This window comes from Barbus barbus, assembly GCF_936440315.1.
Source record: "Barbus barbus genome assembly, chromosome: 7".
Taxonomy (NCBI): Eukaryota; Metazoa; Chordata; class Actinopteri; order Cypriniformes; family Cyprinidae; genus Barbus; species Barbus barbus.
In genome coordinates, this window is record NC_136735.1 from 24,222,129 (window position 1) to 24,246,562 (window position 24,434).

A 24,434-nucleotide genomic window follows, 5' to 3' on the forward strand; every position below is an offset into this window, starting at 1 on the left:
ATTTCGATTTACTACTATAGTATGAAATGAACATGATCAAAAGGTAGGCAATAAGAAAGCCTATAGTAGCTACAACTTACTGAAATGTTTTATGTAAAAGCTCATTGTTTCAAACTGAGGAAATGTATAAAGCTTGTAAACATTGCATTGTAATACATTTACCTCAGAATAACCACTCAGTGTCCATAAACTCATCAGTCAGCTAGAAAAATAACTATAAAGAGGAGCGTTTTGCTATATTTATGCGCTGTTGCATATTAATATTTTTACTTATTCTGTTGTACATGATTCAACTCCTCCTATAAAATTGCATTTTACTAATGAAGAAAAACAGACTGAATGTGTGAAAGACGTGACAACATTTATAGGATGCACTGCACTCAGTTGCCAAGTGATGCTTATGGTCCATGATATTGGTACAGATTCTGTGTAACGAACAATTCTTTGTGACTGTATATTTCAAGTTGTAAAAGACATTTAATTCACACTTTAAGTGAACCTTAGTCCCCCGGTCGACCTGATCATCTACAAGATGGATTAAAATGCTGATAAAGCCTAGAAAAGATAAGACATAAACACATGACAAAATGATTGAAATGTTAAAATAGGGGGAAAAAATAAAATGATAATAATAAAATAAACCACTTTTATTCTGTGGCACCTAAAAAAATAATTTGGCGCCTAAGTTTTTCTTTTATAGGAGCCAATGGCTCCTTACTCGATTTTTTTGTCTGGAGCCCTGTATAGAGAAAGACATAAACAACTTTTAATTTAGTTTTGTATTCTATCTGTATTCTGTCTTTTTTGTATTCTATCTTCTACCTTTGTTCTTTCTTAAATATGAATTTAAACTTATCTATATATCTAATATATTATACTCTAAAATATACTCTAGCTTTCCTGTAGCTCAAATAGTAGAGCATGGTGCTAACAACGCTAAGGTCATGGGTTCGATTCCCAGGGAAAGCAAGAGCTGATAAAATGTAAAAACTGTAACTTGAATGAAATGTAAGTCGCTTTGGATAAAAGCGTCTGCTAAATGCATAAATGTAAATGTAAAATATTTTGCGTAATGATTACTAATTATTGTTAATGCTAATGATTAATGTGTGCAATTAATTTGCTTGACAGCATTTGTCTGCCAGTCCTTTTGCTTTGTAAACAGCTGGAGAAAAAAAATCAGTTAGGGTGATTTCCAAACTCTTTAGTGTTATTTAAATTAATGTTCATGGTTCAATACAAGTTCAGTCAGTGGCATTTGTGTTAAAAAAATAAAATACTATGATAGAATCACTTTCCCAGTCCATAGTCATAATCAGTTTGTTTGCATGAATATGTCCATGTGCACAGAACGGTAGTTCCACTACAAAAAGTATGGTTTAGACAACTTTGCAGCTTAAATTAGACACATTATTTATGATAGAATTAATGTGCAAAAAATTATGTCCTTCAAATATCAGTCTTTATTTAATAATATTATAGTCTTAATAGTCTAAACCCTATTTAAAGAAATTGACAATGTATGTCATATATAATTTATTATTAATAAAAGTTAATATTTGTTTTTCGTATAGTACAATTATGCCACAATAATGTGGATTAAGCTCAACTAGCATTGAACCCAGACCATTCCTTCAATACTTTCAACCAAAACAGATAGAGCAGAGCAGGGGGCAAAAGAATAATGAATGTGGGTGAGAGGAGAGAGGAAGGATAAGCATAAAACAACAGCTATCAAAGCATCCGCTCCGTTTAGGAAATTGCCAGTGATAGGGCTTCAGATTAAGGCCCTGCATATTAAATGAAGATCATCTTTGAGTGTCCTCATCTTGCCATTCAAGCCATCCACGTAAAAGCCTTGTGTTTCACTGAAGCTAATTCTCTTTGACATCCAAACATACACACATACCCACACACACACTGCTTCACTGAACAAGATATAGCACCTGCTGTTGTGCTGGAGAATATCACTTAAAAAGGTTTCAGCTTTTTAATAAATAATGCCGCCTGCATTGAGACATTGACGAGGAGTGGATGCTGCTGCTCGGTTCATATAGTTGTTGTGGATTTTATTATAGCTAAGCATGAAAATACATGGAAAAAGAGTCTTTTGTTAAATGCTATTTTATATAAGCAATTGCAAACTGCTCTCAGATCAGAGTTGGTTTGAAAATCATTTCATTTGTCTGCTTGACAGTGGCCTCCTGATAGCTGTGTGTCTGTCAGATATATATGGGAGTCGGGCAGCCGTGTTTCCCTATATCGCCCATTACCGCTCAGACCTTGTGTCAGGTCATCTATTCTTTAAGACATTTATCTTCTGAATGCCCCACATGAAGGAAAGGCTGAGGTACAAGAGCAAGAAACGGTATGTTCAGGCACGTTTACGAAAGGCCTGCGTTGGTATTCTCTGTACTCATTTTAATAATATGATTTTTTTTTCCTTTCATGTATTTAGATCATAAGCTACCTAAAAGCTGCCTACCTTTTATTTATCTCCTATCTTTGATCAGCATGGTTTCACATCTGCTGTCCTGATATTGTTGATGATCCTGACCAGGTAGTCTTTAATGTAGAGTTAACCTGTTAAACAGATGGGCACCTTCGTCAGTCAATACATACTGGAGACACTGACTTCCCCCTGAGCACTTGGCATTTCTTAACCTCTGACCTTTACGAAGAGGATGGAGAGTGGCCAGTGGCTCAAGAGTTTAACCCCCTACAGTCACTGTGACTTTGGGATCAATACTCGCAGGGAGAGCAAAAGAAAGAGAAATCGATCGGTTGCCTGTCCAGTGAAAACCTAAGCGGTGTCTGTTCACTCGATCTCTTCATCATTTCTCAACTGTACACTCTCTGTGTCAAAAAAGACACCAGTTAATGAGACCTCGTTCATTAAACACATTCAGGATTTTGTGTCATTTTTTTTTTTATCTTAAAATAGTTCTTAATAGTTCTAGTGTCATTAAACTGAAATGCTTCTTATTCCTGTGATGGCCGAGGTTTAACTAACAGTGAATTATTGGCAACTGTAAGAATTATCTACTTTACAGTTCTGATTATCTGTTTTAAAATTATACATCTTAAAAATGAATGAATCGTAATATGCCCATTTTCAAGAGTAATTGTGATAAGACAAAATTGTCTTTGTCATTTGTCTTTGTCATCGCATTGGTGTCGTGATCAGTTATTTGCCGATCATAGTGTTATAATATAAGAGACTGGTATTGGCTTCAAATTTCCTTATTGATACACCACTAGAAGAAATTTGTTCTGCTCCTTTGCACGATTGAGGCCCAAGATTCCCATGTGTACTGGAAATATACGTGAGCAAAACGTCATATGCGATGATCTCATTATGCCAGTTTGTTTTACAAATAATAATTTTAAGTGTAAATGGTCATTTCGGTAATTCTTCTGACTGTTTTATATATATAGAGGACAAACACTGCAAATGGATATAAAAATTAATTAAACAACAAATAAAAATGTGAATTTTTAAATCATGTGAATACTCTGATTTATTCTAAGATTTATATATACTTTGTTTTCCATATTTGGTTAGCAGCTAGTTTTCCCTTGCTTAACTTAGTGTAATTTGACCTACTGTAAAAGATCTTCAACAATTCCCATTCTTCTTTATGCATTTTTTAACACAATATAAATTGAGCTTTATAGCTCTGTCTAGTTATTTTAATGACAGCATTTCAGTTGAATTTGAGGTATGTAACCAGATGTGTTTTGGTGCACAGTGTGTTTGAATGGCCATTATTAATCACGTTATATAAGTTGCTTTGGACTACAAGACAGGACTACAGGCCCTTTCTTAAAACAAAAGTAAACTAATATTCCATGAATTATTGTGTCTTTGGTTAGTTGTATCTTACTTACCTAAGAGTATTTGACCTGCACCTAAAAAGATATTCAATGCAAACTCAAAATTTGCTTTTAAAAATGAAGAGCTATCCAGGGACATTGCCAGTGCAGACCGTTTTGCCTCATGTAGTCTTCCCATTTTTAACTTTGTAAGTTCCATAAACGTCGCAGAAGCAAAGAGGAATGTGGTTGAACCTGAGGTTGAATCTTTCTCCCTCCCCATCTCACAGTCGGACCTAGACCCCGCTGAGAGGCATAACACATACGCAAGGTTCAAGCTCAGGCCCAGGCCACGTGTTGTCTTTCCCCCTCTCCATCTTTTTCCCTCCTCCACCCTAGAACCTGACCCATGAGGGTCTCCGTGCTGGTGAATAACATTGCTCTCAGCATTCTTTGAACGCAGGGCTCCGCGGAGGCCCAGAGAAAACACACTAACACCAACTGGCTCTTAATTCTGCCGGCGCCCTGCCGATGCGAGCTATGCGTCCGGAGAGGGGGCTCTTCCTGACAGGAAGTGAGAGGGAACGGCATGGGGAAAGCTTACGACTTGAGTGACTTTTAATTCACTCTCTGACTGCAATATTGTTGGCTGGGAAAGAGGCATATTGAGGCAAATTGTTTTTTTTTGTTTTTAAATGGTGCAAACATTAACAGTCCAAAAGTGCTAACTTTTTTTCTTTAACTGTTGAAGACCCTGATAGTAGGTCTGGTATACCTCATTTAGAAATCTCTAACATGCTCTCTTTCTGTCACTGTTTACATACGTGGATTTGTGTATTTGCAAATCAATATCATATCATCACTGCGTGCATTCTCACCATGCGTCGAACATATAATAATCATTGTTTCTTTAGCCCAGAAAGGAAAACAACAAGATTTATGTATGCTATTATCATTCCTGTCAAGTTAGATTATTTCAGTCATCACCCACCTCCTAAACCTTCAATAGAGAGAGTGAGAGAAAAAAACCCCAAAAAACACTTTTTCTTGTTTTAAATAAATGAGCAGTTTTTGGAAATCTTTTGACACCTCTAAGCCCAACTCATCGTAAGGAAGCTTCTAATCACATCAGTGTATTTAACCGCAATCCTCTGTGGTCGTTAAATGTAGTCAGAGTAAATATTTGCTCCCCTTGTAAAGTCCGCTTGTGTGGAGTGTCCTCACAGAAACACAGGCCACTGGCCGTACGGGATTGTGTGTTTGCTTTAGAAGAGATAACATCTGAGAACACGCACAGGACTTGTAGAGCGTTCGGCTTGTCACATCAGTAAATTAAGCTGTCTGGACCTGCTGTCTGATGCCATTTTGATATTACGATGAGTTGATTGAAGTGAACACCTCAACATTAAACCATGTTGAAAGGCCATATTAAAATAATTAAAGTTAAAAATCATTTAAAAAATCAAGAATATTACAATGATTAAAAATTTAACCACATTGAAGGGCAGTATTTTGAGGAAAAGCAATAAAAAATGATCTAGAATATTAGAATTATAAAAAATTAACCACTTTGACGAGCAATGCTAAAATAATTCAAATTAAATATAATTAAAAATAATCAGGGATATAAAAATTAATTACACAGTTTTCTGGGAAAAAATGACAAAAGACAAAAGAATTTTACCATTCTTTATATTTTAAAATAAGTTAGCTGACATGTGCAGATCAATGTTGTAATAATGTAAGGTGTAGCAAATTTGATCATTTTGGAGCATAAGAAAATACCTGGTTCCTAATGTATACAAGTGTAATGGACAGATAGCAAACTAGAAGGTTACAAGCTCAAAACTAGAAAATGTAAAGCTCAGACAGAGCTAGATACAGATACTATGCAAAGCCTTATAGGCACATATAAAAATCTTAAAATGCACACACAACCTGATGTGATGTCTTACTCAAGCCTTAGCAGGATTCTAGCTGCATGAAGTTGAACATGCTGTTCGAAAAGTTTATTCAGTGTTGTTGTTTTTTTTTAACCACAGCAAGCAGAGATAGATTGTAATAATAGATATTTTATGGAAACATATTTTATAGTTTTTTTGTTTGGAATGTTAAATATATAAATATATTTTGTATGTGGAAATGCTTCACTGAAGGTTTTTCTTGTAAGTAATACTTGGCTAATATTTTAAATCTAGAATCTCTTTCCGTCGATTAAAGCCCTACAGTAGCCACTTTTCCACCATAAATCGCCTTGTGCTCTGCGGATAAGCCGTAACGTAAACTTCTGCTCGTTATGATCTGAAACCGCTCTCTTCCATGTGACGGATAATTTTTTGTTTCATCTGAGCTTCAGTCCCCCTGCCTGCAGAAAACAAACAAATACTTGTGATTATAACTGATGGGTTGGAAACTAGAGAGCGACTTGTTTATTTTCAGTGAACGAAGCCAAACGCTATGCACATTTCCTTGGTCTTGCCATTGTGGATGAAGCAAAATGTTGCATTGTAAGTCTGCGTCGTTTCAGTTTGAGGGTAATTGCGTTCTCTTAATCAGCAGTGATTAGGAATGCAGTGCCACAGTAATTATCATAGCAAAACTAAACAAAAGTATGGCTCATTGGATGACTTCCTTAAGGAATGTAAAACATGATGTTTGCGTGTCTCAGAAGAAAAGTTTTTAGTTTTTTATTTAAAAAAAATCTGTAAATCAAAGCATTCATTTAAAGCATAGTGGTGGGGAGTGATAAGCAATATGTTCTTTTTTATATGGGCACACAACATTAACTGATTTTGTTTATGAATGTGCTCAGAATGTTAGTCTCACACACACGATGCAGACACAACCAAGTCCTTTTTAAGAGCATCATCAGGTCTGTCTTTCTCTCCCTCTGCATTTCCTCGGTCCTTCTGTTTCCATCACATAGACTCACGTATAGCATTGAGCTTTTCATCACTCAGAAACAATTACAGTGTGACATAACATAATTGCTAATGGTGCAGCATTATCTCTTTGTATTTTTTTAACATTAAAATATGTTGGGGATTCATTCATGTCGAGAAAGACATTAATTAGTATGTATTTGATGTGCAGGATGACTGTTCATGTTTTGATTTTCCCCGTAATTTATCTTCTTACTATTTCTTGATTTATTTTGAAACTATGATTAGTGTTTTATAATCTCTACAAATAATAATAATAATAAAAGGTTCATTAGTTAACAGCATTAGTAAACATGAACTAAGAATGAACAATACTTCTACAGCATTTATTAATCTTAATGCTAATTTCAGCATTTGCTAATGCATTATAAAAATCACAAGTTGTGTTTGTTATCATTAGTTAATGCACTGTGAACTAACATGAATGAACAATGAACAACTGTATTTTCATTAACTAACGTTAACAAAGATTAATAAATAGTGTAGTAAATGCATTGTTCATTGTTTGTTCATGTTATTAACTAATGTTAATAAATGACACCTGTTACCAATAATTTTCTTAATCAGTAAAATTAAAAAGGTTTTTTCCTCCTTGATTAAGAACCAAATGAGAATTGGCAATGGGTGAATGTAATCTTCCAATAGAACAAGAAAAAAAATACAATTATAATAAAGATGCTTTTTCTGGAAGCTATTCCTTCTGTTTTATACAGAAATAAATGTATCTTGTTAGAAGGATGTGTGGAAAACAAGATGACGTTATTCATAAAAAACAGGATTTTGTTTTCAGCATTTTGATATATATAGTACCTGAGCTTCAATAAAAGTAAAACTGACAGATTTGACCTTGTGGAATTGTTCCCTGTATGCTGGTCTTTGTTGTTTTATTGAGACTTGAAGGAACCGGCTCAATTATAAATGTCCTTGATGAAGAGTGTAAGACTGGTTTGGTTATCATTGTGAGTTTATCTTTACGATACAAACTTTCCCAGGCACTGTTAGTGTGGCTGATAAAAGTCATGTCCTATCTTAGGAAAAATCCTGGTCTTGATGACATGAATGGAGCAGCGTGAGTGGTTGCTGTAACGACAGGACCGGGGCAGAGGTGGCTGGGTTGTAGAAGCACCTCTCTTAGGTCAGGGTCAGAGTTGAAAGGTCACAAATGGATGCCTGTATCCTCTCATCAGGTCAGAATGGAAACAGTATTGGATACCATAAAACCGTATCAGGGTCCTATCAGAATGACTGGTTGAAATCCAATAACCGTCAGCCTTGTCCACAACACACAGCACTGATCGTTAAGGCTTTTTGATTGGGGTCATTGCTTCCTTTAATTAAAGAATAATGCCTTTCCCTCACCAATCGAACATTCATTTATCTTTGTAGCAAAAATGTATTTGTATGTTTGTTTGATGACAGCTTTGTATGTGTTTACTCCTAACAAAGGATCAGTTTTCCTCAACAATGTTGTCTACTGAAATGTAGCTGGTTAAATGTTTCAAAAAACTTCCTCTGTCCTGTCGCGAATTCTTTAAACATCACACTTCACCTTTCTTATCCCACCATATTCCATCAACTCTGTGTACAATGCGCAATCAATTATTACATGAATGATTGATATTGAGTTATCGAGAAATAAACACATAAATTAGTAGGGCTGTGTATTGGCAAGAATCTGACGATACAATACGTATCACGAAACAGGGGTTGCGATACGATATATTGCGATACATTGCGATACTGTAAGCAAGGCGATATATTGGGATATTTCTTATTTTAGGAATAGGATATATATATTTTTAGGTAAGCTGTCTTTAAGAGCACACCACTATATGCAAACCTTGGCAAAAAATAAATAAATAAAAATAGTTTAACCAGAACACACTGCAGAACACACTGGGATCTGCATTTGCAATAATCAGTCCCTATAACATTCAACATTATTGAACCACTTTTTGTGCAGTACGAGTAAAGGGGGAAATATTCAAGTGCTTGCATGATTCTTAAGTTAAATGTATGTATAAAATGTATTTTATAAAAAGATAAAAATATATATTTATAGACTCTACTTTAAAGTTTCACAGTTTAAGTTTATAATTATGACATACAATGTCATAACGTTTGATCTGAACAAAAAATGACATCTGCTTAATATCAATGAGAAATAAAGTGCTTGCAGAGAAAGGAAAGAAAACAATTGTAAAACAATCAAATAAATACAGATGTTAAACATTCTCAGAACTTTACAACTTGGATTTCACAGGTTTTTCAGTTTGTATTTATGTTCCGTGTGGAATCGCCGAGACCGCGACGCGAGCACCGCTCCAACTGCACAAAATGCCTCCGAATTACGAAAGAAAGCTGCAGCTGCAGGGCGACTCTACCGCCCGCCGCGCCCCGCGCAAAGGCTCTTCAACACGGGACACGGCAAGCGGCAGAACCGAGGTTGCGCTCGCACCGCGGTCCCGGGGCGGACATTACCACAAAAGCCCAAATGTGCCACACTTCAGCTTTGTACATCGAAACGAGAACTGGAACAATTCTTTCATCCTCCATTACTGACAGCGAACTATATTAACGCTAACATTAGTGGAGTGCCCTGATGCTAGTATTTCCTGTCACTGTTTAAGTTCAGAGATGAAGACTAGCAGTCGGGATATGAACTCAAAACGAAACAACTGCCGTGAATCTTCTATGATTTTTATTTATTTATTTCTTTTATATCGATATTCCGTTTTGGAGAATCGATACAGTATCGCCAAACAAAATATCGCAATACACACGTGTATCAATATTTTCTTACACCCCTATAAATTAGTGCTGTCAAAATTAGCGTGTTAATGCAGGTGATTAATTTTTCCAGTTTAATGGCATTAAAAATATTTAACGCAATTAACGCAGGGCGGAGGGTTGGCCACCCCACTCACAACTGCTGCTTCTTTCTTTTTTTTCTTGACAAGAATTGTGTTTATTTAGATGCAGAATGTCTTTATGACCACATCAAACAGGAGACTTTTCATACGCACACTTCAGCTTCGCCTCAGCATCAGGCGCTAGTCAAACACGGGTGGAAACAGTATAGGTGACGAGGCAGCTTCAGTAGAACAACAGTGAACTGCGGTCAGATGAGAGGTTGTCAGGCCATAATTAAGTAAAAACGAATTTTCCTGTCTTGTCAGCCATTATACTGTGCTCGTAGTGCGTATTCTTCAATTGCATGCACAAATGCGCCAGTGCGTGCTGTAGCCTGTATCATTTTATATTAAAGCATTAAGTCTAATAACATTTTAAACTGATAGCTCTCAATTATTCAGTAATGTTTAATGGCTATAGTCAATTGTTAAAAGAACAATTTCCAATAGACATCAGTAATATTGTAGTTATTGAGTGATACTTGCCTTCAGTAATAAAAGAAGATGCCATTAAAATAATATTAAAAATATACTGTCTTTATGTCGTTTCTATATTAATTTGATGATTGAATGTGAAATTATTGCAATATAAAACTATATTTAAAAACTTTATTGTTAGGTGGGATGAATCGCGATTAATTTCAGACAAAATGTGCGATTACTTAGTTAATTCTTTTAATTGATTGACAGCACTAACATACATAAATGTCCCGGTTCTGTACATTTTTAAATCTTAATCGAACTACTTACTTGAACTCCTGAAAAGTGTAACTTAAACCTGACATGCCAATACAACATTTGCTCAAACCGTTGTTTGTTTGAGGCAGGATTTTCTGTTTGCCTGCCAAATGGCAGATGATTGTGTGCTGCGGTTCCTTTTTGAAAATAATTATTTATGAATTACATTTCTTTGCCACCAGCTTTCTTATTTGTTTGCTGTATTGACTGTATTGAAATAGTGTAAATAATGTTGCTGATTTGGTAATTGAATGATGAATAGGGACTAACCAGACTCTGATTTAAGATTTATATGGTTACGCAAATATTTGAATGCTGGAGATACCAAAGTAAAATAAAGCTGTTACAAACCCTCTGGAATAGATACACACATACAGTTATTGCCATTTTAAATTCTTGTTTATTTTGGTTTCAGCCTCACTTTACTTCATCTCCCTTAGGATGGTGAAATATTTCCTTCTTTATAAGCATGTGCATTTGCTCTGTTTCATTTTCATTTTAAGACCCTAGGAATGGGCAGGGGATTCAAAATAAATCATCATCATTATGAAACTATTGCTAGTGTTGCACCTCAACCTAGAAGCACTCTCTTTTGGCCGAAACAAATGAGACGTTAGGGTCGGACCGTTACGCTCCTGTCTCCGTGATGCAGTCTCCCTGTGAAAAGAGCCCTCGAGAATACATGAGTGACTTTGTACATACTCATGACCTGGTTGTTATTATTATTCTTGAGACGATCACAGGGAAGTGTTGAAAGGTTGGCGCAGCTGTGAAAAACGTCAATGATTCTGTCTCGCTCCTAGGCTATTAAACATCACTGAAAGCTGTGGTTTCAGCAGTTGTTTAGACTAACACCTTTTATAACAACCGGGTGAGACCTGTTAAAGTTTGTGAGCGGTGTGCTTGTTTAAATGCAATCTCGGACATTGAGGATACGATATAAACATGTTAGATGACGCTTTCGGTTTCAGTGAAACCCCCCCCCCCCCCTAGAAACAGCCTCTGTTCCACTTCTAGCATCTGTTGATAGACATACTCATACACCTTTTTTCTTAGGAAAATTCCCACCAAAGTGTAATTTCCACCAAATCTCAAATAGTGTGTTGTTTAATCACATTGTGGGATGGAAATTAAATTAAAACTAAACTTTTCTGAACTGAAATGACACCTTTGTTTTGCTTAGGCTAAATAAGTTTATGCATACTAAATACATTTCAATAATAATTTTACGTTACACTTACAGCTATGACACAATTAAAAAAAAAATCTTTTTTTATTTTTTTGCATTTATTAAGCATGCTTTTAACTTATACTGTTCTCTCAATGTAAACAAGTACACAAACTTGAGTAACTATTAAAAGCAACTTTTTCAGTGTGACATTTTTGTTTTGGTTTTGGCCAAAAATTTTTATAAAAATATCACCACAATTATTTAATTTACATTTACATTTAGTGATTTAGTAGATGCTTTTATCCAAATCGGCTTACAACTGAGGACAATAGAAGCAATAAAAAACAAAAAAACAAGTGGATCGTAAATAAAAATAGAAAGGGTCAAGAGTAGATGGAAGAGATGCGTTTTAGCCATTTCTTGAAGAGGGCTAAGGACTCAGCTGCTCAAATTGAGTTGTATTTAATGGTATTTATTTTACTTTTTGTTACCATTTTAACAATTCATATTTTTCAAGTGTAAAACAATACATTCAAAAATTTTAGTATTGAAAATAAATAAATAAGTTATTACACGAAAAACAAAGATAAGCATAAAACATAAGTTACAAAAACACACACAAGTAGTGCATCTACAATGTAAAATAAATATAGTTAGATATTGTGACTCTCTGGAATGTGTGATTCTGATTGGTCAGTCATGTCAATCTGCTGTTAAAGGGATAGTTCACCCAAAAATGACAATTCTGTCATGAATTACTCACCCTCATGTCATTTCAAGAAGACCTTTGTTCATCTTCAGAACACAAATTAAGTTATTTTTTATTAAATCTGACCCTGCATTGACAGCAACAAACTGAAATGTTCCCAGGCCCAGAAATGCAGTAAGGACATCATTAAAATAGTCCTTATGACATTACGAAGCTACGAGAATACTTTTTGTGCACAAAGAAAAAAAAAACGACTCAACTCAACTCAACTTTTATTTATAAAGCACTTTCAAAGCCATTAGAATGGACCAAAGTGCTGTCCATAAGTAGGCTAATCAATAACTCTAAAATACATACAGACATTAAGTTACATTAAAACAAGACACAAAGGAATCAAACAACAAATCACTCACAGTTCTCAGACCTAATCAAATGCCAAAGGCTTGATTAAATAAATAAGTCTTCAATTCCTTTTAAAAAATATCCATACCTGATGAGGTCAATAATTCAAATATTCAATAATTCTTCTCCTCCAAATAATGTCATCCGCACCATTATTGAGGGTACCACGACTAAGTCGTTATTTTTGTTTTCTTTGCACATAAAAAGTATTTTCAGAACTTACAGTTGAACCACTGATGTTACATGGACTGTTTTACCAATGTTTCTGGGCCTGGGAACATTTCAGTTGCATTGCTTTCTATGGAGGTTCAGAAAGCTCTCGGATTTCATCAATAATATCTTACTTTGTGTTCCAAAGATGAATGAAGGTCTTACGGGTTTGGAATGACATGAGGGTGAGTAATTAATGACAGAATTTTCATTTTTGGGTGAACTATTCTTTTAAATGTTCACTAAACTGTGTATTTGAATTTTCCCCTGACACCCAGTTTCTTACACTGTGTAAGTTCCATATCTCTCCTATGACAATGTGCTCTATTTCTTCTCAAATAATTTAGTTTGTATTTCATGTTTATTTATTTATTTGGTGATCAGTGGGTTAATGTAGTATACAGTCATTCGGTTATTATTACAAAATGAACCCAGACAGAATAAAACTGAAACCTGAAACTTGATGTCGGGGTTCATTTTAATCCTTACATATTACTGACATGTGGATGTTTATTCTGATGAAACCCAACCTCCCTTTCTCTTCCTGATATGCCTTGAATGAATTGAGTGTAAATTCTCTTTTATTTCTCTCCACAGGAGTGGCAGAATTCCATTCAGAAGAACGCGGGCTTGGCCTTCATCGAGCTTGTGAACGAGGGCAGGTAATTATCTAATCCCGTCCTCTGACCCTTTGTTAGCAGCCTCCTCGTTATCTCCTGGCCTACAACGCTACGTCGCATGTGTACAATCAGATTCTATTTGGGAGGAAATCAGTGTAATGTGGAAAGGGGATCAACAGGGTGACCTGGAGTTCAAGGCGTCTGTCAATAACATGGCTTGTTCCCGTGGGTTCCCATGTGTTTCAGAGAGGCTTTCTGAGAGGGCAGCAGCGCCTTAGTTTCTCGCCCACCTCTTGGGAAATCTTTCTCGTATCTTGCTGTTTTCAGACGGGTATATGTATCATCTGTTGGACTCTTTTACTCAGACTCCCTTTGGGGTGGAAGGATCTGTCTTCAATTTCAAGCCCTTAGATCTTTCAGATGGTTCTCATTTCTATGTTAGCAATGGAAATTCATGTTAATGAATGCTGCCGTGCTGATGAGCACTCCAAGAATGCTAATGAATGCAGTGATGCACTGAGGCTTCTCCTTCACTGCTGGCCATTTTTACAGCTCTTTTTCAAACATACACTTTTTTTTTTGGAAAGCAGGGTCAGGGTTTAGACAACATCTGGCACACCAGCACCTGTCAGAGATATAGCAATGTAATCATAGCTGTAGAAGTGCATATCAAATATGTCATTATAATGCCTGCTGCACTAAAATGAATAGGATCAATGCGGAATTAGTGTTTTCAAAGTAAAGTTGATTTTCTTTATTTTTTCTTTTTTTTAAATTCAGTTTTAATGACATTTGCTTTTCCAGAACAAAGGTCCAAAAGGAAAGCAATAGTACAGTATACTAGTTACAAATAAATTCCTCCAATGTTCAAAATAAAGGGTTTCCAAACAGATCACAGTGATAACATCAGCAGGGTGTGAAGAAGAAAAAATAAATAAATGGATAAATAAAAAATAAATAAAAATAAATAAATAAATTAAAAAAGAAAGAATATATATGTATATAATAAAATAAATTATATATATATATATATATATATATATAAGTAAATTAAATACAAAAATACTTCGATCACCACATAATATTTAGGTAAATCAATTTAAGAGTTACAGAGGTATAATGCAGCATAAACAATGTAAATAAGTTATCTCATTCCTAAGTAATCTAACACAGGCTTCCATATTTTCCAAAATATATCTAGCTTATGATTACCAATAAATCGTAATTTCTCAATATGAATAATGCCCGCTAGCTCACTCAGCAACACATCGAATGTTGGGACAATGTCAAGTTTCCACCTCTAAAGAATCAATCTCTTTGCAAGTACCATAAATAAATAAATACCCTGTCTTTCATATGAACTAAAAGAAGGTACAGAAATCACCCCCAAAATGGCAATCATTGGATCTGGAACAATAACTTTTGAAAGCAGGTCAAACATATCCGTCCAGAAAGTTGATTTTCTATAATTGAGTTTATAACACTGTTCGAATTCTTACTAAGCCTGAAGAAAAGAGCTAAATCTATGGCAGTGCAGTGATAATGTTAAGTCATAATTCCATTGTACTTAGATGGATCAGTGATGTGATTCATATATATATTTTTTTGTAGATTCATTCAATTATTCTAAATTGCGTAAAAAAGTGCTTCAAACATGCAGTGACCTACAACACCTCTTTTAATTTTATGATTTCTAATGTTAAATTATATAATGATATATATTTTTATTTTGATCTATAATGCACTTTACTCATACCCACAGCACTACAAACAGTAAAACCAATGAAAACTACAAAAATTACAGAAAGAATGCAATACAAAAATACAGTAAAAACTAACAATAAATCAGTATGTTATTTTAAAAAGATGGGTTTTTAACAATTTCTTAAAGTGCTTAATGAGAAGACATGTACTAAAGTCACAAAGAGATATGTTAAAATTATGAATTATGTTAGAATGTTAGTGTTTTAAAATCAATGCGCAGATGCCAATGCAAATTGCCAAGCATGCATTTAATAAATGTCTTAGTAAATGATAAATATGATGAATAACGTAATGATTTAGATTTTTCTTTATATTGGGCACGCTTATTTCTCATTTTGTCGCTTATAATGTAATAAATATTATTTATGTAATGCAATTATACACTGTAGCAGTAGAATATAACCAATCACAAACATGATATTATCATGGTATAAACTACCATGGTAAAATAATGGTACATTTAGGTACTTTTTTGTTTTTGTATGTTTCTATAGACTATCGTATCATAAAGAAAGACAGGAAAGCAAAAGGGTGCTAGAGAGAAGGGCAGTCACAGAGAGCGGGCTGTTATTGATGGCAGCCGGGGTGAGAGGTATGGGAGAGGGTCACTACAGAGTCCCTGGCATGTCCGCTCCCCCGCTGCCCGCCGCTGACACACCAGGCTCGAGTTTCAGCCCTCCACCCTCTGCCTGTTATTCTTCCACTTTGCAGAGGCCTGAGCCTCCTGACCTGCTGAGAGACTCGTCTCCGTCCCTAGGGGTGATGTTTTATTAGGCCACGGCTTGTGTTGTTCACAAATCTGCCCGGGGTGTAAATGTGCTGTTTCAAGATCAGGTTCCTCCCCATCTGTGCTAACCCAGAGCACCATGGACAGAAAAAACAATGCTGATTCACAAACAAGACTCTGAGATGGACAGAACAGCTTCGGGTTTTGACGAGGGCTGACAAACAGTAGCAGTAAAAGCAGGATTGATTTGATCTCCCATCAGCCCCTGTAATCATCAGATGCCCTGTGATAAGAAGCAGTGTGTGTGTATGTTTATCCAAGGAAGGCTGTTCTTACATATGTAGAAACATGAACTGGGTTGAAATGTGCCCCCATCTCCACACCCCCTGCATCCGTATCTTGTTAGATGCGTATCGTTTACAAATCAATCTCTGGTTGTTTTTAGTGGGGATGGTTTTAGCTGCGTGCTAAATATGATTTTCTGCTTGTTTTACATGATGTAGTTAAGTTGGTTTAGCGTACCATTGCCACTTTCATGGCCTAACAACTGTGTTATTAAATCAGTAAAACTGATTTCACAGATTAACACTTGAGAGATGTTGAAGGTTCTCATTTCTGCTATTTTGTGAACATTGTCAAGTAATTTACAATGACATTTATGTGCAGTTTTCTTTATTAGGGATGCATGATTTACACAGCACAACATCTTTTATTGCCAATATTAGCAGAGATTTTATTATTATTATCAATTTATAATTATAAATCAATTTATTGTATATCTGCTGATATTGGATGTTTATCAGCTTACGTAGGATAGCTGTAATGCTGTACATTATAATTTTGCGATGCATAAGTTCACATGTAGCATACAAACTATTTACTTTAGTTTTTTAAATAAAGTAGTAGGGCTGCACAATATATTAAATGAAAATCAATATTGGCTTAGTGTGATTGTAAAATTGCTCAGTCTGGTGAAACGTGACATTTACACACGTGTAGGTCATGATAGTGTTTTAGCGTCTGAGAATGGCTTGTTTAATTTACTGTAAATGGAGCTATTCTGATTCACTGATATCATGGGCTGTATGCATGTAAATGAACATAGTGTCAAGCTTCATTCTGATACTGGCAACACTTATTTTGATTTGTCAAAAAAAAGCTTGGTTTACCATTTGAAAATGAAGAAATTCAGATGAAAATATTAGTATTGTGATTTTACAGTAAAATAATCATCTTTTATATTACCGTATTTATTTTGGACTGCTATTTCTATATAATTCTTATTTTGTTTACTATTTTATTTCATAAAAACAATATAATATAATTTTATTGTTATATTGAATTGGAAAACTCAAGTGAAAAGAGATTTCTGAAAAATCTGAGTTGTTTGAGTTCTCATTCATCTTATGAGTAAAAATGACTTCTTGCAATTACTATTATTTTCTGTACAGATGCATTCACCAACAGAATCACCCCACTAAATCTAGAATTATTCATTCTTTCCAAATAAATTTGTGATTTTTTTATTTCCATATTGCAATATATATTCTGGGAAAACCAAATATCACAATGTCCAAAATTGTACAGCCCAATAAATTAATAATATCAGCCAGAAAATAGCTACTGGCTTATCAGTATCCACATATTTCTTGATTAAAGTTCTTGAAGGGTTGTTTCTCTAAATATGTTTATTGCATCTGTTATGATCAGTACATTTCCTAATAAATGAAACAGTATATGTGATACATATAAAATCCAGTGTTTGAATTCAGTTATGTTACCAACACAAACTGCAAAAAATAATTCAGACAGAATCATGTGATGTCAGGTGTGAACTCAGTGTTTAATGTGATTTTGATGTGCAGACTGCTGAGCCACACCATGAAGGACCATCTGGTGCGTGTAGCTAATGAGGCCGAGTTCATTCTGAGCCGCCAGAGAGCAGAGGACATCCACAAACACGCAGATTTTGAGGTGAGTGTATATGTACACATACACACATAAACAGACACACACATACACACACACGCACATGTTGGTTTTTGTGGTTTATGGGGACTCTCCATAGGCGTAATGGTTTTTTATACTGAACAAACTGTGTGCTATTGCCCTACACCTAAACTTAGCCCTCACAGGAGAATTTGTGCATTTTTAGATTTTCAAAAAAACACCATTTAGTATGTTTTTTAAGCCTTTTGAATTACAGGGACAGTGTCCTCATAAACCACCTTCATATTGTAATACCTCTGTCATACCCATGTCATTATACAAATTTGTGTCCTCATAAACCACATGCACACACACACACACACACACACACACAGACAGACAGACAGACAGTATCTGCATCAGTCTACGAGAGTTCTTGTCTGTAGTCAGTGATGCTTCTAAAAGATTTCAATAGTTGAAGACCCCTTTCAATGGCTTGATGGACACCCTGTGAATAATCTGTACTACTAACTGGGGCAAAAATATTGATAGCTCATGTTGCATTTTACAGGCTTTTGTCCTATCAAATGAGAATACCACTCTAAAATTAGAATATCATCTAATACCGCTTCCCACTGATTAGCAATACGGCTGTGATGTAAATTATTGGCCATTTGAACTACTGTACAAATGTCTGGATCGGTAAGTTTTTTAATGTTTTTTAATAGAAGTCTCTTATGCTCACCAAGGTTGCATTTATTTAATCAAAAATACAGTAAAAGCTGTCATTTTGTAGTAGTAGTATAGTTTAAAATACTACTAAATATCATTTTCTTTTTTAATATATTTTAAAATGTAATTTATTCCTGTGATGGCAAAGCTTAATATTCAGTAGCTCTTACTCCAGTCTTCAGTGTCACATGATCTTTCAGAAATAATTTTAATATATATATTGGCACCAAGTGAAAGTCTTTGCCGTCAATTTTGATCAATGAAATGTATCTTTGCTGAATAAAAAACAATCGAATAACATTTGAAAATTAGTGTATAAAAAAGACAATCCCTTCAATATGTCCTGCCCCTAACTTAACAGGAAAAAAATGTCCAAGTCACGTCATTTCATGAGATCTTGAAGACTTTCAGCTGAGTGAAGCAATAGCTACATTTTCTTGACATATTGTACAAACAAGCCAAGTTCACTTTATGCAGATATATTCTGTTTCAGGGATGATTTACACATTTTAAAAACTGTTGTAAGATTTAATGAAATTGTTAAGCCCCTGTGAGGATATTAAAAAAGAAAGTTTTGTCTGTCGGAACTGAGAAGCTGCCAACGTGAAGGAGAACAAATGTTTTCTTTTCAAACACAACTTATATGGAAGAGGGTTTCAAGCTTTGGCTACAGAGATTGCGTTTGGCATGTATCTTACCAAAACATAGCAGCACAGTTGATTTATTCCTTATAGCACAGCCATGGGGCATTCCTCCACCGCTGCCCCGCCAAACACGCACACACATCACCTGTTTTATCACCGCAGTCTCGCTTTCTCATTCCTTCCATCATTCTCCATTTCTGTCTACCTGCTTCTTTTTTCCTCACGATTCCCTTCGGACTCATTTTCTGCCTGTTGTGCTCCCTTTGTGGGAGAAATTCACCAGTGACAGGAATACAGCACCTTCTTTTCTGTCTTCCTTTCGTTTCCCATCCCTCCCTCTGGTTCTGTCTGGCACTGGGGGCAGGATGTGACAGTGTAAAGGGGGAGTGGGCTCTGCTCTGTTCAACATCTCCCACCCTCCAGTTGTAAAATGTTATGCTTTCAGAAAGGTTCAAGGCAGGGTCTCTGAACTGAGACTAGGAGGGGAAAACATTTGAAGGACAGTATTAAACGTAAACATGTAAAATCGGAGAAGGCGATCGTGTATCATGTCTGTGAAAGGTTCTGCAGTAGTCTGCTTAGTTAGGGTCATGTTTTGTATGTGATTGAGCCTGTACGCTTATTTTGGCAGCTTTTCTCAAACGTTTCGCCCAGTGTCTCACAGTTTTCAGAAATCAAAAGAATTCTGACTCCTTCACTTGCTTGTCTAGCTGTTATTATCAGTTCAAAGAATCAGAATCACTTTATTCACCACTGTAGGAACAGAGTTTAATATTCATTATATATTTTATCTGAATCTTCGACTGAATCAGCACGACCTCCTCACTGAATTTTTCAAACGACTCATTCAGTAAACCGTAAACCGCATGTTGTGTCTAATTATATATGCTACAATTAAAGGGGTCATGAACTGCCTCTGTTTTTTTATTTTGTACTGTTCTCTGAGGTCCACTTATAATGTTATCAAGATTTTTACATCAAAAACATAATTTAGAAGTAATGGGATATTTTCAGTCAACTTTTCATTTTTGACCCCCCTCATAAGAACGCTCTGTTTGAATAGGTGTGGCGGATTGTAGACTTGGAAGTAAACACCCACTGCTATGAATGGCTAACAGTTGTGCATGTTTGACAGTCTACGTCTTTTGCAGATGGACACTGCTGTGATTTAGGTTAAAAATGCATAAATACTCATCAAACAATCTGTTTAACCGACAAAGCAATAGTGATCGTGTAATTAAAGCAGTTATTCAGAGTAAAAGTGTAAACAATTACACTTGTGTGCAGGGGTTACATTAACTGAAAATTCTCCGTCATTATTTCTTAAAATCACATTGTCACATTGTGCCTTGTTTGAAAATGTATCCACGGTAAAATGAAGAAAGTACCCAGTTCTTACTGACACGGTCTGGAACTTCATTAAAAATAAAGTTCTTCTACTTTTTCCTAACTTTGGGATCAGAAGGGCAATGCAAAGACGCATTGTTTTTCCACAGCTTGACATTACACAGCGTTTTGTTGTCTTCGGAGCATCTTTATCGTTTGGTTTGGTGACCTGCGTGTTCGCCTCTCTTGTAAACACTACATGCGTGAATCGGTGGGCATGGCTAAACAGGCAGTGATGTAGAAGCAGGCGTTGATCTTCTTCTGTGGAGGCGGTATTTAGCCACACTATTACATCATGAAGTGGTACATTCCACAAGCTGTCATTTTGGCAGATTGACTTCAGTATAAGCTGTTTTTTTAGACTGAAAATGTTTATACTAGTATATGCTTTTCTGGGTACTCAAAGTGCTTTACATTGTGAGGGGGATCTCCTCAACCACCACCATTTCAAATGTGTCAAAAGATCAATTGAATTTTGGTTTCTCAGTTCATGACCCCTTTATCACTGTTTAGGATTTTTTTTTTTTTAAGATTTTTTTAGTAAGATGTCTCTTTTGTTCCCCAAGGCGAGAATAATAGAAATTTACAGTATATTGTGAAATATTATCAAAATGTAAAATAATATTTTTTCTATATTTAAAAATGTTATTTATTCTTGTGATTGCAAAGCTGCATTTTCAGCAGCCGTTACTCCAGTCTTCAGTGTCACATGATCCCTCAGAAATCATTGTGATATGCTGATTTGAAGCTCAAAAGAATTTACTTTTATTATCAGTGTTAGTAGATTATATTTGCTGCTGGTAATCACGTGTTCACAAATGACAACAGATTTAATGACGCAGCCATTCCAGCAGCAATACTCAACACTATAGAGGCATGTACCCTGTAAAACAGATGAGTGCTGGAAGTATTAGTTGAATATACAAGCTTCCTTACCTCACAGTGACATTTAAAGCGAACCTCGGAACACCCTTCCTCATCATTCCCACTGCCCCAAATTCCCAGGATTGGCCAAATTCTCCCAGACGCTCAGTGGAAGACGGCCACACTCTAGGGACATGCTTAGCTTTCCTTTTTCACTCTAATTGGCCCCTCTGGTCCGATTCTTTCTGCTTTTTCAGCCTCACTTACAGCACGGTGGAGAATGTATTATTCTCAAAAATACTGCTGGATATTCTTCCAAATGTGGAAAAAATACACAGATTATCAATGTCAGGCACATTGTATGGATGCTAAAAAACACACTGAGAAGTTTACTTATCATTTTACAGTATTCAGCTAAATATATTTATTTAAAAAATGAGGTAAAAATATGCCTTCAACAGGGCGCTGTACTATTTAATCCCCTACTTGAAATCTTCCATAATGCTGTTCTCTGTGGAGCAGAGCTGGTCACTGTTTTTCATGACTTAGGACAGCACTATCAGGTGCGATTATGCCATTTTGTTTGTCACTCTATGTCACTCCATACTATGATGCTCCATTGACCCAAACTTTATTTTAATAAGAGAAGCTGATGTTGGACAGGCAGATGGCTAAAATAGTTTTGGTAATTTGTAGAGGGAAATAGGGCATGGATAGCTGGGCCACAGTTATTTGTGATGGTCATGGGTCACACTTTTGATAAAGATGATAGTTTGTAAATCAATGTTTCCCAAACTGTGGGTCCATTTCATACAGCCAGGATGTCTGTGGAAATCCCTGAAAAATCCTGAATTGTTTAACTGAATTTAACTGAAAAAAGAAATTGGATACATCCTTGTCAAAGCTGTATTATTTATACATTTCTTAGAAGTTAGTAAGTGTATTTTATTTCTTACAATATGTCTTCTCAGTCACAGCACAGATTTCTTAAGAATCCATCTCAGTATTGAATCCCTCACTTAGATATAGTTGCTCCTCTGTGACCCCTGAAAAGCAGTGAGCCACTGATAAGTGCAGCACTGATATTGCTGTATTGATTTTCCTCCATTCCGGCTCTTGCCATCTTCTCTGAGCCACCGGTTTCATTTTGCACGGCCACAATAAAAATAACAGGCCAGTGAAACATGCCCCCGTGGGGATCACACTGCCTTTCCATCCTGAAGAGCAGTTTACACAGGATTTGGATGTTTAAGGGAACAACATGAAATATGAGACATATGAGAACCAGAATGGATGGAGAAGTTTGCTTTTTGTTTTTTAACATTGTTTCATTCATGAATTAATGCGTGTAATGCTGTAGCCTTGACGACATTCAGAATGAGATTAATTCTGTTAGTCTGTTATGTGTCTCAGCAATATTCGAGCAGGGCTAGTTTGCATTGAGGGGGTTAGTTGCAGTAAATTTGTGTTTTTCTCATACAACTTAAGAAAAAATACTTTTTTTGGCAAACTCAGGGGTCCTCTGAGAAATCTAATCCTGCTTGGGTAGAAATGTCTGTAATTATAGTATATTATTTTCCCACTTCCCTTCTCATTTTATTTCCTTCGTTGAATACTGCAACTAAAGCTAAAATTATTTTCCCAATTTCTTTACTGTTTTACCGCCTGACGCTTCTTCTTTCTGGATTTAGGACTTTCAGTTAACCTTCTGAGTAAAGTAAAAATTTAGGTTTTGATAGCAACCCCCGACCATTAAAAAAATATTAAATAATAAAGTATATAATTCAGAATTAAAAAGTGAATAAAATGAATGAATGACTGAACAAAAACAAAAATGTGGGTACTGTCACAGACTTTTATATTAGTGACAGGTTTTATCTCAATCTAAATTCCTTCTCTTATATGCCTGATATACCTAATTATATTATTTATACCTATTATGTATGTAATCACGAATAGGACCTGTTAATTTCAATGGGTGGTCAATCCTGACTACAGGACAAACATTGTTTAGAAAATGAATTCCATCTAAATAAGATTTTACAGTGTTTTCAATCTTAGTTTATATGGAGGATTTGCTTCAAATGTGTTTTCTCCCTTAGTAGGCCTATGAATACCACAGTCACACTTGAATCTGGTTGAATTTCATGCAAACTCTGGAGCTTCTGCCTTTGGTGACAGTGGAAACTCAAATACTGCTAATATCGATATGATAACCATGACGCATACCTGATAGATTATTGGAGAGAAGGAATCTGAAGGTGAAAATGCAACATTGTAACAGTTTAATGTCTGTTTCAGAATAAATCAAAATAACTGCAGATCTGAAAACACTAAATTTCATTGAACATTATTCAGGGTGCTTGTATGTGAAGCACAGACTGCTATAGTATATTATGCATTTGAGGAATGGGTCTTAAGAGAAAGGTGGCAGCATTGAAGACGGCCTTTGTTCCAGTGCATTCTCTAGTAGGTGAATTATTTTGGAAATAAAAATAAATTTATGTTTGTTCCCTGTCAGGGTTCAAATCCACCAGAAGAGATGATGGTGGATACCAGTGATTTAGACACACTTTTATTACGTAGATGGATAACATATGCCTTTATACACTCCCCTGCTCCCCTCCTTTCTCTCTGTCTCACACACACACATACACACTCATCCATCCACTCTGGAATTGAGTTATCTTTACCCCTTGAGAGTGAGATTACAGGGACAGCAGGGTCCTGACGGACACAGAGATAACCGCTGGAAATCCAATTATCTTTTAGTGTTCTCTTTCTAATAGGATCCCTAATACAGAAAAGATTTTTCCGGTAACAACTGTACGATGGCGGCCGATACCTGCGAGGGAGAAAAGAAAGGAC

At 35.6% G+C, this 24,434-nt stretch overlaps 1 protein-coding gene across 5 annotated transcripts in view; it reads left to right on the top strand.

Moving 5' to 3' along the window:
- The window catches only part of LOC306872476 (lipopolysaccharide-responsive and beige-like anchor protein), a 250,016-nt gene that overhangs the window by 94,229 nt on the left and 131,353 nt on the right, over positions 1-24,434 (top strand). For all 5 annotated transcript variants that reach the window (XM_079421043.1, XM_079421044.1, XM_079421042.1 and 2 more), the window contains exons 34-35: positions 13,498-13,562; positions 17,877-17,985. In XM_079421043.1, the coding sequence (XP_079277169.1) occupies positions 13,498-13,562; positions 17,877-17,985 (174 nt within the window). The remainder of the gene's footprint in view (positions 1-13,497; positions 13,563-17,876; positions 17,986-24,434) is intronic.